We start from the raw sequence: 13,226 nt of genomic DNA on the forward strand, positions 1-13,226 counted from the left end.
TCAATTAATCTAACCCGATTGAAAAACACATCTTTCATCTGAAATTTGATTCGACCTGAGTTTGGAGATGAATTCACCAATTCAAACTCAATAGACTTTTTAAGATAAAAATTGAATTCAACCTAACCCAAAATAAATATATTTATATTATTTTTCGAGTCAATTTGGGTCAAATCGATCCCGAGTCGAGTATAATTCAATTTTTTTAATAAAATTTGTCATAATCGAATCAAATCATATCGAAACCGTCGAGTTCGAATCTTATACCCATCTCTACCCATGATGTTTTAAAGTTAGTGAGAAATATAATACTGTAGTGGCATTGCGTGTAACCCACAAATCAAAATGCTGCCAAATATGAAAGGATTTTAAACCACTGCGACTGATGCTTATGTGGAAAGAGCCAAAAAATGGTAAACTACATGTTTAATACTTTAACTTTCATTTTTTGTTCTGTTTTGTTCATTTAATCGTTAGTTCTTTTAAGATCAAATCTAACGTTACGTTTCGATTTCATTTTTGTCATCTATCATTATAAAATCAATAGAACTGCTGATGTGATATCTTTTTTTAAATTTCAAAGATGATGTTGCATTATCGTATGATAAAATGTAACATTACCGTTAATTTTTTAACGATAAGTGACTAAAATAAAACTAAAACGTACCGTTAAATATGATTTTGAAACAAATAAACAAAAATAAAACGCGAACCAAAGAGTCGATAAAAGGGTAAATTCAACCATAGGTCACCCAATCTATAGTATGATCGTAAATGATTTAATAAATTTCAAAAAATATATAAATAAATTATTCAATTAATCGATTGTTATAAATATATAATTTTATCATTAAAATGAAATACGTGTGAATTTGTTAGTCATAATTAGGTATTCTAGTTATCTATTGTATTAATTAGGTCATTCTATTTATTTATTATTACATTTAGGCCACTAAGTTGTAAATAAAAAGTTAATGCCTGTTATACCTTTAAAGACATAGTGACACGTTTATAACAATGGATTAATTAAGTTATCCATCTATAATATTTTAAAACTTAGTGATCCATTTATAATTTTACTAATAATCGAGTGATATATGATGCAATTTACCCAAAACGAAAAGACATCAAAAAGGACGGAAGCCGGAGACCAGTAAAGTCAAAAAGAAAACAAAGCCAAAGTAAAAAAAAATTCTATTGTTTGTTTTTTTTTCCGGGAAAAAGAATCCCATTAATAAGCAATATCCCCCCTTTAGTATTTTGACAGCAATGCTATAAATAGTTGAAGAAGGCACACACCTCAAAAGCTAACAGCTTTAGTACTTCACCTGTCAAAAAAAGAAAAGAAAAGAAAAGAAAAGAGAAAACACCCTTTATATCAACGTTTTCTTCGGCCTATTATATATATATATATATATATATATATATTATTATAAATCCATTCTCTATTCAATTTCCAACAACCCCATTATTAAAATTTTCACTTTGAAATCCCCCTTTCCCTTCCATTTTCCTTTCCCTTGGATCTTCTCTCCTGGGTGTTGTTAAAAGAATCAAACTTTTATCTGCCAAGATAGAACACAGGGGGAGGAGGAAGAACAGGCAAAGGTGAAACTTTTAATTCTTTTGAGAAGGAAAAAGAAGGTTCTTCGTGTTGTTCGACGGGGAAAATGGAACAAAAGGGGATGTTTTTCTCAGCTTTAAGTGTTGGAGTTGGTATTGGGGTTGGCCTCGGATTGGCCTCAGGCCAAACTGTGAACAAATGGACAGGCAACACCACTGCAGATGATGAAATTACGGGGGAGCAGATTGAGCAGGAACTTTTGAGACGAGTTAAAGATGGAAAACTCAGCAAGGTCACCTTTGATGACTTTCCTTATTACCTTGGGTAAAAAACCAATGACTGGTCCTTTCTTTTTACAGTTTTTTTGCGTTAGGTTTTGTTTTATCTTTGTTGAAGGAAGAAGATGAAGGGATTGTTTTTGTGCCATACTGCCATCATTGTGCTTGTGTTTGATATTGGTCCCCGGTCAATTATAGAAAGAGAACATGAAAGCTGTTGGTTTTGGTATGTATGAGGCACTATGTGCCATGGTCTGGCATGGAGATATTCTTTGCACGTGCTACTAACAACTATTAACACCCGTGATCCTTTTTCTTGTTACATTTTCTTTTGCTTTTTGGCTGTATTTTGATCAATCAGTTTACCCCTTTTTTTCCTGGGTTAAAGTTCCTAGATGGATTTGTTCCTCAGAGATGTATGATTTTGGATCATATATGGGACCATGGAATCTGTTTTCAGTTTTGTGATTCTGCATGCTGTAGAGTGTAGAATATTGTTTAATGTGATCACATGAAAGTTAAGCAGACCGAGATGTGTATATTGACTCTTCAACATGAATATGATAATGCTAATTGCATGGTGATTGATTTTAAGACAAAGTTCCATAATTGTTTCACAAGTTTACTCCTTGTTATGGTGTTTAATACAGTGAAAGAACCCGGGAATTATTGACGAGTGCGGCATACGTCCAATTAAAACACAAAGATGTTTCTAGGCACACACGGAACCTTTCCCCTGTCAGCAAAACTATTTTGCTCTCAGGACCTGCTGGTATGCATCTGAATTGTTTATCTAATTCCATATAAAGATGTTAATCTTCACGAGTTCATTATTAACCTAATGTGTTGGCTTTTATTATTGTGAAGAGCTTTACCAGCAAATGCTTGCCAAGGCGTTGGCGCATTACTTTAAATCGAAGCTACTGCTTTTGGACATTACTGATTTTTCTCTCAAGGTAAATAGGGAAAACCTAATTGTCATTGAGCTATAAGCCATTAACTGTCATAAAGTCCTACTTATATTCATTCTATGATTATCCTGATGCAGATGCAGAGCAAATATGGTTGTACCAAGAAAGAACTTGTAAGTTGTATTTTGGTTTTCGGGTTCTTTTTCTTCTGTAATGTAACTGGATGCACACATTGGACATGGTTGTGTTTGAATCTGAATTTGAGTGTCATGGTTCAATGATGAACCCTTCGATGTGCCTTTCTCAAGTTAGTTCAATCTTATTAATTTGTTGATGTAATGTTTACCAATGGCAGATCGCACCCTCTAAAGAAGGGGGAAAAACTGATCAGCTCAATGAATTCTTTTAGTGGTTATGACAATCTAATTTAGTTGCATCTTTTGCAGGCTTTGAAGAGGTCAATCTCAGAGGTGACTTTAGATCGAGTGAACAGCTTGTTTGGTTCCTTTTCACTCCTTCCACAAAGAGAACAAACAAATGGTACTCTTTCAACATCTTAAATGTACTTGTTAACTGAAGAATATCGCCTCCTTAGGCTTCATTTTTCTGCATTTTGATTCTGGTGAAGCCTGCTTAGGTAGTCACGTGCTTGTGATTTATTTTTGACTAGTAGTCACGATTATGTTAGAAAACCTGCTTGGTTTTACTATTCAATTGGCATATCAATCTTTTCATATATTGTTGATTCTTCATTTCTAACCTTTATTTCATCATAGTTTTAATCAAGATTTTTCTTACAGGTACATTCCGTCGACATGGTAGTGCTACTGATATTAAGTCCAGGTAATCAACTTTTATCCTTTAGTTTTTCCGATTTTCATGGTACAAGAATACAAAGTGGTTATTGTATTTAGTGGTCTTGCTGGATTAGAGTGTCCCCTATAACTTTCTTGTTCATACATTTGCAGGGCTGTTGAAGGTTCAAGCAATCTTCCAAAACTCAAAAGAAATGTCTCTACATCATCTGACATGAGTAGCATCTCTTCGACTTCAGCTGTTTCGAATCCAGGTTACCATTCATATATATCTTCTTTAATTCTGTCATGGAAACTTAATGATATGTATTATTATCAATTATTACTGTCTAAAGGTTGAAAATACTTATACTCTTCGGTGGTATTTTTTGGTTGTTTAATCAGTGCACAAGCATACTAGCAGTTGGTGCTTTGATCAGAAACTTTTTCTGCAGTCCCTTTACAGGGTATGCCGTAAATTTATACGTAGCCATTTTCAAGATAAATCATGAATGGAATTTCTAGACGATTCTTTCTTTGAGGCACACATGCGTTTGTATGTTTACACGCAAGTTCCATGAGAACACCGTACTATATATGTGCCGGTATGCTCCGACCAATTCGGTCTGAGCCTAAAATTGATTAAAGTAAACAGGTGCTGTTTGTGCTGCTTTCAATTGACTTAAATGGTAGTGAATGTTATTGTCCTCTTGCAGGTACTGGTTTCAGTATCAGAAACCAGTTCCATCATATTGTACCTGAGGGATGTCGAAAAGCTCCTCCTTCAATCGGAACAGTTCTATAATGTGTTTCAAAAGTTGTTGAGCAAACTTCCACATTCAGTGTTGATGCTTGGTTCTAGGATGTTGGACCCAGAAGACGATTACAGGAGGGTCAACGAGAGGCTCTCAGTATTATTCCCGTACAATATCGAGATAAAACCACCCGAAGATGAAACTCATCTTGATATCTGGAAAGCCAAACTGGAGGAGGATATGAAGGCACTTCAAGTTCAAGATAACAGAAACCACATCGCCGCTGTACTCGCAGCAAATGACCTTGAATGTGATGATCTGGGTTCTATCTGTCATGCAGACACCATGGTCTTAGGTAATTATATTGAAGAAATTGTGGTATCGGCGATTTCTTATCACTTGATGAACAGTAAGCACCCGGAATACCGAAATGGCAAGCTTGTTATATCATCCAAGAGGTAGTAATCAATTATTCATTTATCTTGATCTGAGCTTATTTGTAAATCGTTTAATGTTAGTTTCTGCTCCGGAACAGCTTGTCCCATGGACTGAATATATTCCAAGGAAAAGGTTGTGGGAAGGATACCTTAAAATTGGAGGCAAATGCTGAACCTGCCAAGGTTGTGCTCTGATGCTAGTTTGCATTCAGTCGAAATCAAGCAATAAGAATACCGGTAACTTCGTACGTATCAACTAATCGTTTACCACTCTTTGTTACCCTTAGGAAAATGAAGATGAGGAAGCTGTAAGAGCAAAAACTGAACCAAAACCCGACACCACTGCACCTGAAAGCAAAAATGAGACCGAGAAGTCCCTTTCCGGTGCAAAGGACGGAGAGAACCTACCAGCAGCAAAAGCACCTGTAAGTTGATGTACTTTGACAGTTTGTTCTTGTTTTCCAATTCCAGCACGATACATGCTTTAAATATTTTGTCCATTACACCTTTCTCGGGTGTCTTTTTGGGTCAATGCTTTCGTTTTTTTTTTTTCATACTACAGATATAATGTCATGCAGGAAGTTCCACCTGATAATGAATTCGAGAAGAGAATAAGGCCGGAGGTTATACCTGCAAATCAGATTGGAGTGACATTTGCAGATATCGGTTCCATGGATGATATCAAAGAATCACTTCAAGAGCTGGTCATGCTCCCTCTTCGAAGGCCGGATCTCTTCAAAGGGGGGCTTCTCAAGCCCTGTAGAGGTATATTACTCTTCGGGCCTCCTGGGACTGGGAAAACAATGCTGGCAAAGGCCATTGCAAATGAAGCAGGAGCAAGTTTCATTAATGTCTCAATGTCCACTATCACGTCAAAATGGTTCGGCGAAGATGAAAAGAACGTGAGAGCTTTATTTACACTAGCGGCAAAGGTTGCACCAACTATTATTTTTGTGGATGAGGTTGATAGCATGCTGGGGCAAAGGACTAGAGTTGGGGAACATGAAGCTATGCGGAAAATTAAGAATGAGTTCATGTCACATTGGGATGGTCTATTGACTAAAGCCGGTGAGCGGATTCTTGTCCTTGCTGCAACCAACAGGCCATTTGACCTTGATGAAGCAATAATTAGGCGTTTCGAGCGCAGGTACATTCGAATGTTTCTGGTAACATAGTCTCGAGACTTGCTTACAGCTCGATATGATTGAGCATCTTATCTTACTGGCGTGCTTTCCATTTTGAACAGAATTATGGTTGGTCTTCCATCCTTTGAGAGTAGGGAAATAATTTTGAAAACTTTACTGGCAAAAGAAAAAGTCGAAGATCTCGATTACAAGGAGATTGCAACCATGACAGAAGGATACAGTGGAAGTGATCTCAAGGTTTGTATTTTCTCTCATATCATTTATCATGAAGTTATATGCAACTGTTGTCAACTAATGGCAAAAAAAATTAACTGCCGGGAACAGAACTTATGCATCACGGCAGCTTATCGACCCGTTAGGGAGTTGTTAAAGCAGGAGAGGATGAAGGATCAGGTGACAACGAAATCTCTTCCCACTGTATCTTTGTTGTTTTGCTTTGTCTACCTGTTTGGTAGTATCTGTGCATAAGGGGTCTTAGTTGTTTTTCGTTTCAATGATATCCTATAGGAGAAGAAGAGGCGAGAAGAAGCAGGCAAGAGCTTAGAAGATGCCTCAGATACAAAAGACGATAACACAGAGGAACGAGTAATTACTTTGAGGCCTTTAACCATGGAAGATATGAGACAAGCAAAGAATCTGGTAAGTTTTAGTCATATCCTTTCGCCATTGATCATCGGATGTGTTGTTTGAAACCTGAATGCATATTCTTTTGTTATCCAAAGTGCAATAGCGAGGTTCGGACCATATTTAGTTCACACTGCGAAGTTATAGAACCGTAATTTCTGATGCTCAAAGCTTATTTTAAATGCTACGACCATAGGTTGCTGCGAGCTTCGCTTCCCAAGGATCGGTAATGGCAGAGCTAAAGCAATGGAACGATTTATACGGAGGAGGAGGTTCGAGGAAGAAGGAACAGTTGACTTACTTCCTTTAGATTGTAAAATCAGACATCCCATTTCCTCATCAACATAGTTCTCCATGGAAGAGGTGTAAAAATTTGGTGATTCCAAAAGCTCCAACAAAAATAGCATTGTTCAACCACACTCACCGGTCTCACATGGACGGGGTAGCATCAAAGACGACAGGAAGCTCCGGCCCGGATCCAAAGTTCCGAACAATACCAACCAGAGAGCTTTTGTTAGGGTGTGTGAAATACATTGTATATATATATATACAATTTGGCACCAATATTTGGGTATGCTTAGTAGTGTTTGATGTGAAATGTTTGGCACTTAGAAATGCCCAAGGGTTTCAATGTTTCTAAAGGAAGGGTGGGTTTTTTTTATATTGGATTGTTTGAAGATTATTTAATTAAAAGATTTGTGTTTTGAACATAGCTTTAGACTATTAATGGCAGATATATCCCTGTTGTTTAGGGCAGTGCATTATAAAACTTGCTGAACTATTTTCTCAAGTGCCATTGAGTTGTTCTGCTGATTATTGAACTACAATTCGTCGCTCTAGTGGACGAGACACTAAATCCTTTAAGTAAGGTCAATGATTCAATTATTAATGTTTGTGAATAGAGTAAACTGGGTTGGAAGGATTACCCTGTATTGAACCTCTACAATATCTGATTCGGACGAGTCCCTCAACTATTAAAAATTAAAAAATAATATCGTATAATGTGTTGATTGGTTGAGTTCCTCGGTAATTGAAACATACGTATGAATAAAATATAATATTTATGTGAGACTCAACAAAGCATTACGATATAATTAGGAGATTATTTGTGCATTGTATCCTTCTATGAATCATTTTTTTATTAAGTTAAGGTGATTAAATACTCTCAACTATTTGATAATGAACGTTCAATCACCTTGCTGCAACCGCTGGTACTCAAATCCGTGATCTCTAGGAATAATAACGATTCCTTTAACCACTGAAGTAAGTTGGTTTGTGATATCATTCTATTAATCATTTAATGCTTCAATTATTATTATCTTTTACATACTAAACGCTTGGGTAGAAGTTATACATACTGTTTAACGTTTGATTGACGTTGTGTTATCGATTATTTGTTGTTAACTCAATTGGATAGTTATTGAAAAGCCAATTTTATAATTAATAATTAATATTATTGTAAGAATATTTTATTTTTATTCTTTTATATAGAAAAACAACATAAAATTTACATAAGCATGTTTCATTAGCATCATTCATTTTATTGAATTATCCTCTATTATATTCAGGAACAAGAGAGATTTATATCCTAATTTAAACTCTTCCCAATTACTGAAAATAGATAGCATTTTTTGGATTTAATCTGTTTTTTTAGCAGTGGAGAGTTGGGGTGGGGGGGGGGGGGAGACATTGATTGTAACGTAATGTGGAACTAAAAATTTATTAAAGTATTTTTTATTTTTCAAAAATATAATTTTTTTAATTGAGAAATATCTAGTAAAATTTTCTTTATTTATTCTTTAAAAATATTTTTTAAAATTAATTAATATTTAAAAAATAAGTAATGGGGAACAAAGTTCAGTGGCGTTTTTAAATAAAAAACTTCATTTGTTATTTTATTGGAAAAACAACCACAAATAACATTAATTGGAAAAATACCTCAAACTGCATAAGTAGGACAACCTCGCTTCTATGAAACCCGTTTTAAAAACTTTGCTTTCTGCAGAACGCGAGATCCATCAACTTTTCTTATAACTTCATTTAATTTTTAGATAAAAGACACAATAAATGTATGAAACTCGTTTTTTCGTAAAATGCGAGATCTATGCTCTTTTTTACAGAACTCGATGTCATCCCACGAGTGCAGTTTAAGAGTATTTTATCAATTAATATTGTTTAGTGTTGTTTTTCAATAAAATATTAAATGGGGTTTTTAATTGAATAACATCCCTCTTAGTCCTCACAAAGGTCAACCCATGTTTAAATGGTTGTTTGATTGCTACATCCATGCATGCATAATGGTTCATTAAGCTAAGAACTCATTCTCGTTGGTATAGGCTGCACAGTTAAAATGATAGATGATACTTCAGAATATCGTTTGGTTGTTGTACCAAAAAAAATATCGTTTGATTGAACGGAAACTTCATGTTTTGTTTGATTATTAATTTATTACCCTTCTCCATACTCAAAATGCATACACAGTTCATCGATTATACTTCGTTACAGTGGCGGAACCACATATTAGTGAGAGTGGACACGTGCTTACCTTAAAATCCGAGTTTTCTTCGATTAGATATTTATTTTACTAATATTGTCCACCGTGAAATTTTTCATGACCACCTTAAAATTTGAGTTTTCTTCGATTAGTTGCTTATTTTACGGACGGTGCTCACCCTGAAATTTTATTTGTACTCATCCTATTTAAAAATTTTACATTATTAACATGTGTGTATCCACCTTGAAAAATATTTCTAGATCCACCAATGCTTCGTTATATTTAGAAATGTTATCAAGATAGACGTAGAATTATATGTTAAGGGCATGAATTTTAAAATTTATATTAAAAAAGTAGAGAAGTTATAAAATTTAGAATAGAAAATTAAATTATCAATAAAAAATATAAATAAAATATCTAAACTATATAAGAATTTAAAATTTTCAAAGAATGCGACTGGATCTCGAATATCCCCTCCCCTCACTCCACAAATGAGCTCTTTAATAAATTTACTTATTAAATGGCCCAAATAAATGAGAATCGAGAAATTATTTGATGGAATTGACTCACATCATTCTCCATGTTCTCAACTAATAAGAGTCATCCATTTTAAAGCAACTTTCAAATAACTCCTCACTCTTTATTTATATTTACTTGTAGGAAAAAAGTGAAGATTCGTCTTGAAAAAAAAATAAATGAATTTTATTAGTTGAGATCATAAATGATGTAATGAGCCAGGTCCATATAATAATATTTCGAGTTTTTTTCAATTCAACAACCACGAGAGTGTATATTAACAAAGGGTTTAAGATATTTGGTAAAACAAATCGAATTACTCTTTAGAGTAACCACAATAATATATATCGTAAAACTTATTAATATATGTATATGTTACAAAAAAAAACATATGATCTAAAAACCAAGACTCCATCCTTTGAGAACCAAAGTCAATGAGTACATCTGCAACTAAAACATGAAAGTTGGAACCGGGAAACTCAAAGATCATGATCGATCACCAAAAAGAAAATCAAAAGATTGATTTCAGCAGTGAGAAAAGAATAACCTTTTATGTCGTCTAATGGTCTTTCTTCTTCTCTTTGTTCAAGTTAGCCATAACCTTCGTCTCTAATATTACATACTGCTTCTTCATCTCGATCATTGCTTTCTCAGCATATGCATCGACCTTGTCCTCGTATTTCTCGTACAACACCGGCACGGTGTACAGCAGAAGGAACACTGTCATAAAAGTCCATTTGGTGTGTTTCTCATCAACAGACATATAAATATATATTAGAAGTGCTTGAAAAAGACAAGAAATCAAATTCCTTACCAACGTAGACCAATGTCAAGAAGTTGAAACAGCTCCCCAGAACTGACACAAACCATAATCCAGCAATGGCCTAAGAGCAGCAAAGCAAAAACACCTAGTGAGTCGAAAGCATAGCACAAGTACATAACGAGTGAGCTTCCACAGTCTGCATTACATGAATGTGCTATATTGCAGGAAATCAAGAATTGAAGCAAAATTGACATTAGTCAATTTCATCCGAGGGATGGGTTCCTCTTTGTTTTTCACTTAACTTGATTTTTTTTTCTCAATTTAGTCTCTGAAATTAATTCCTGAATTGGGTATTTTTTTTTCTTATTTTTATTCCTCTTGATAACATGACACTCCAAGACTGACACATCATGTCATAAAAATAACTAGAAATTCAAGTTTAGAGATTAATGTGGACTAAAAAAGTTCAAGAACCAAATTAAAAAGAAGAATCAAATTCAGGGACTAAAAGATATTTTATCACTTGTTTTTAGGGCAGTCTAGACAACATAGCAGCTAAGCAAAACACCTAACAAGTGTACAATTATAGTGTCAGGTATAGATATATATATCCAACATGAACATGATTAAAATATTCTATACATGATTAATATATTCTATCTTTTTATCATATGTTTAGAGAATCATAATTTATTATTCATGTTTAAATATGTATCCGACACAATTATTTTATGAAAAATAAAAAGTCGTAAATAATATTGTAACTAGATTCATCCTAGAGATGTTTTTTTAATATGATAGTTAACTAGAAGAAAGCAAAGAGGGATGTTAACGTCAACATACACCAAGAAAGGTCTTCAGATGTTTGCCGGTTGCAATGGTCCGCACAACATTCATAGCTCGGTTAATTTCAGTCGTCAGACAAGAGGCAGCTTTGAGCAAAGACTTCTCGGATATCACAACTTCTGGAATGTTTGGTGGAGAACTTCCGGTTGAACAAAGTGGGTAAGTTACAATAAGATTTTCAATCGCACAATCATGTAAGGAACGAAAGAATGGTTGAAGAACCTACAATCATGCAAGGAACGAAAGAAGAATGGTTGAAGAACCTTACTTGTTGATGAAATTAGAAACATTGGACCATAGGAAAAGAACTGACAAAGAGAGTATCAATATGTGGCAAATCAGAGTGATTAAATGGTAATCAAGAACTTCAAAGAGAAACCAGAAAGCTGATACACCACCAAGCACGCTTCCAGAAACTCTCTTGTTCCTCCATAGAAGAATATCAGCAGCTGCAAATCAACATTGAATGACAATGAAAGACGATAACAAACAATGGAAAAATAATAATCAAAGCTTTAACTAAGGAATGACACAAAATTCATCCTACTCATAATATTATGAAAATTACAGATTTGAAGATGCATTCACAACTCTCAATTTTTTTAAAAAATATACATTAAAAAAATTAGCATGAATCTAAAATCGAAATAAATTACATTAGCATTTCATTACTCGCAAATTACATAAACAGGGAAAATGCATAAAAATGAAGGCAAAATCATTGAAATCCTGAGTTTGAAAGATTTCGTATCTGGGGTCAATCAGAAAGGGAGAGAGAGAGAGAGAGAGAGAGAGAGAGAAAACAAGATTCTGAATAACAATTCTTTGATTTAAATATCAGATTATGAAGTCAATTAGTAAAACAGAGCATGCCATATAATGAGACTAACTGACGCTGATTCAAATAAAATATGTCGTCAAAGCAATTAAATAAAAATGAATTCGAGGAATCTATAAACACATAAACGACGAATCATGTGAAAATAGACTTACTTTTTCCCCTAAGATTTGATGAAGAGAATTATGAATAGTAATCCTTTTTTAAATATCAGATTACGTAATCGATTAGCAAAACAGAGAATGTCATATAACGTAACTAACTGACACTGATAATCAACTAAACACCGCGTCCGCCATTCACCAAAACAGTTAATAAAAACAAATTCGCAGAATCTATACATACAAATAAACGAAAAATCATATGGAAATAGTTTTACATTTTCCGGCGCCCAAGACTTGGCGAAGAGGCTTCTCTCTGCCGAAGAGGCGATAAACCTTGGACTTGAAAGGGACTTTGTGGCCGTGAGAGCTCTTGTCGTCATCGGAACCGGAGGAGGAAGACGATGAGGACGACTTGCGGTGGATCTTCTCGGCGATCTCCTCCATCTTCGACTCGATGTGCTCCGCCATTGGATCTACGTGCGGTTGGTTTTGAAAGGATACCTAGGCGTAAACCGAGGAGTTTAAATTTGTAAAGGTTTAGGAGGGAGGAAATGGTAATCCGAAGCTAAGGTCTTACGAGTGTAGCGGGAAATGAGGGACGTGCTAATTTCTTGCTCTGCTTATTTATTCCCTGGCCTCCCATTCGTTTCTTGTTCTAAAAATCCTTCTAATTTACAAATATTTATACTTTTATATTGTTTGTAAATTTTAATTTATATTTAAAATAAATCATCAACTACTCCTTTAAATGGAATAAATTAACATTTTATATTCAAAAATAAATAAATTAACACTTTATATAAAATAAATATTGAAATTTATTTAGGGTTAATATAAATATTGAAATTTATTAAAAGAAAATCATAAATTGGCCAATTAGTTGCATTGTGGTTTATGTACTTGTGAGTCGATGTTGGAAGTTGACGCCATCATGCACTGTTCAATTTCATGCGGACGTGTCAGATAATTTTCTTTTTTAATAAATTCCGAGTAAATATAATTTGATATTCATTTAAACTCTTATCATTTGAAGGTTCATATTTTTATATATATAATATTTGAATTGAGATCTCAAACAATAATAACAAATAAATAATTAAAAAATGTTATATAAATATATCAATTTAATGATTGTTGACATGTGAACGTGTTAAATT

At 34.2% G+C, this 13,226-nt stretch overlaps 2 protein-coding genes across 3 annotated transcripts; one reads left to right on the top strand and one right to left on the bottom strand.

Annotated features, from left to right (window-relative positions):
* Positions 1-1,441: 1,441 nt before the first annotated feature.
* Positions 1,442-6,964, top strand: LOC120206439. 2 transcript variants are annotated; one of them, XM_039206086.1, is made up of 16 exons: positions 1,442-1,888; positions 2,493-2,614; positions 2,710-2,798; positions 2,891-2,926; positions 3,200-3,293; positions 3,554-3,596; positions 3,722-3,822; positions 3,953-4,014; positions 4,264-4,760; positions 4,838-4,922; positions 5,027-5,164; positions 5,318-5,886; positions 5,986-6,121; positions 6,209-6,277; positions 6,392-6,527; positions 6,705-6,964. In XM_039206086.1, exons 1-16 carry the CDS (start codon positions 1,671-1,673, stop codon positions 6,854-6,856), a joined length of 2,547 nt encoding a protein of 848 aa, XP_039062017.1. In that variant the 5' UTR covers positions 1,442-1,670; the 3' UTR covers positions 6,857-6,964. The 2 variants fall into 2 exon arrangements, with proteins under 2 accessions (XP_039062017.1, XP_039062018.1); XM_039206087.1 differs by having other exon boundaries at positions 6,392-6,523.
* A 3,113-nt stretch (positions 6,965-10,077) lies between these two features.
* Positions 10,078-12,704, bottom strand: LOC120206408 (reticulon-like protein B1). The gene is made up of 5 exons (XM_039206070.1): positions 12,345-12,704; positions 11,396-11,576; positions 11,125-11,266; positions 10,333-10,402; positions 10,078-10,238 (listed from the first exon to the last, which is right to left on the bottom strand). The coding sequence occupies exons 1-5, from the start codon at positions 12,535-12,537 to the stop codon at positions 10,078-10,080; spliced, it is 747 nt and encodes a 248-aa protein (XP_039062001.1). The 5' UTR covers positions 12,538-12,704.
* Positions 12,705-13,226: the final 522 nt, after the last annotated feature.

Source organism: Hibiscus syriacus, unplaced genomic scaffold (genome assembly GCF_006381635.1).
Source record: "Hibiscus syriacus cultivar Baekdansim isolate YM2019G1 unplaced genomic scaffold, ASM638163v2 tig00013773_pilon, whole genome shotgun sequence".
In the NCBI taxonomy this organism is placed as follows: domain Eukaryota; kingdom Viridiplantae; phylum Streptophyta; class Magnoliopsida; order Malvales; family Malvaceae; genus Hibiscus; species Hibiscus syriacus.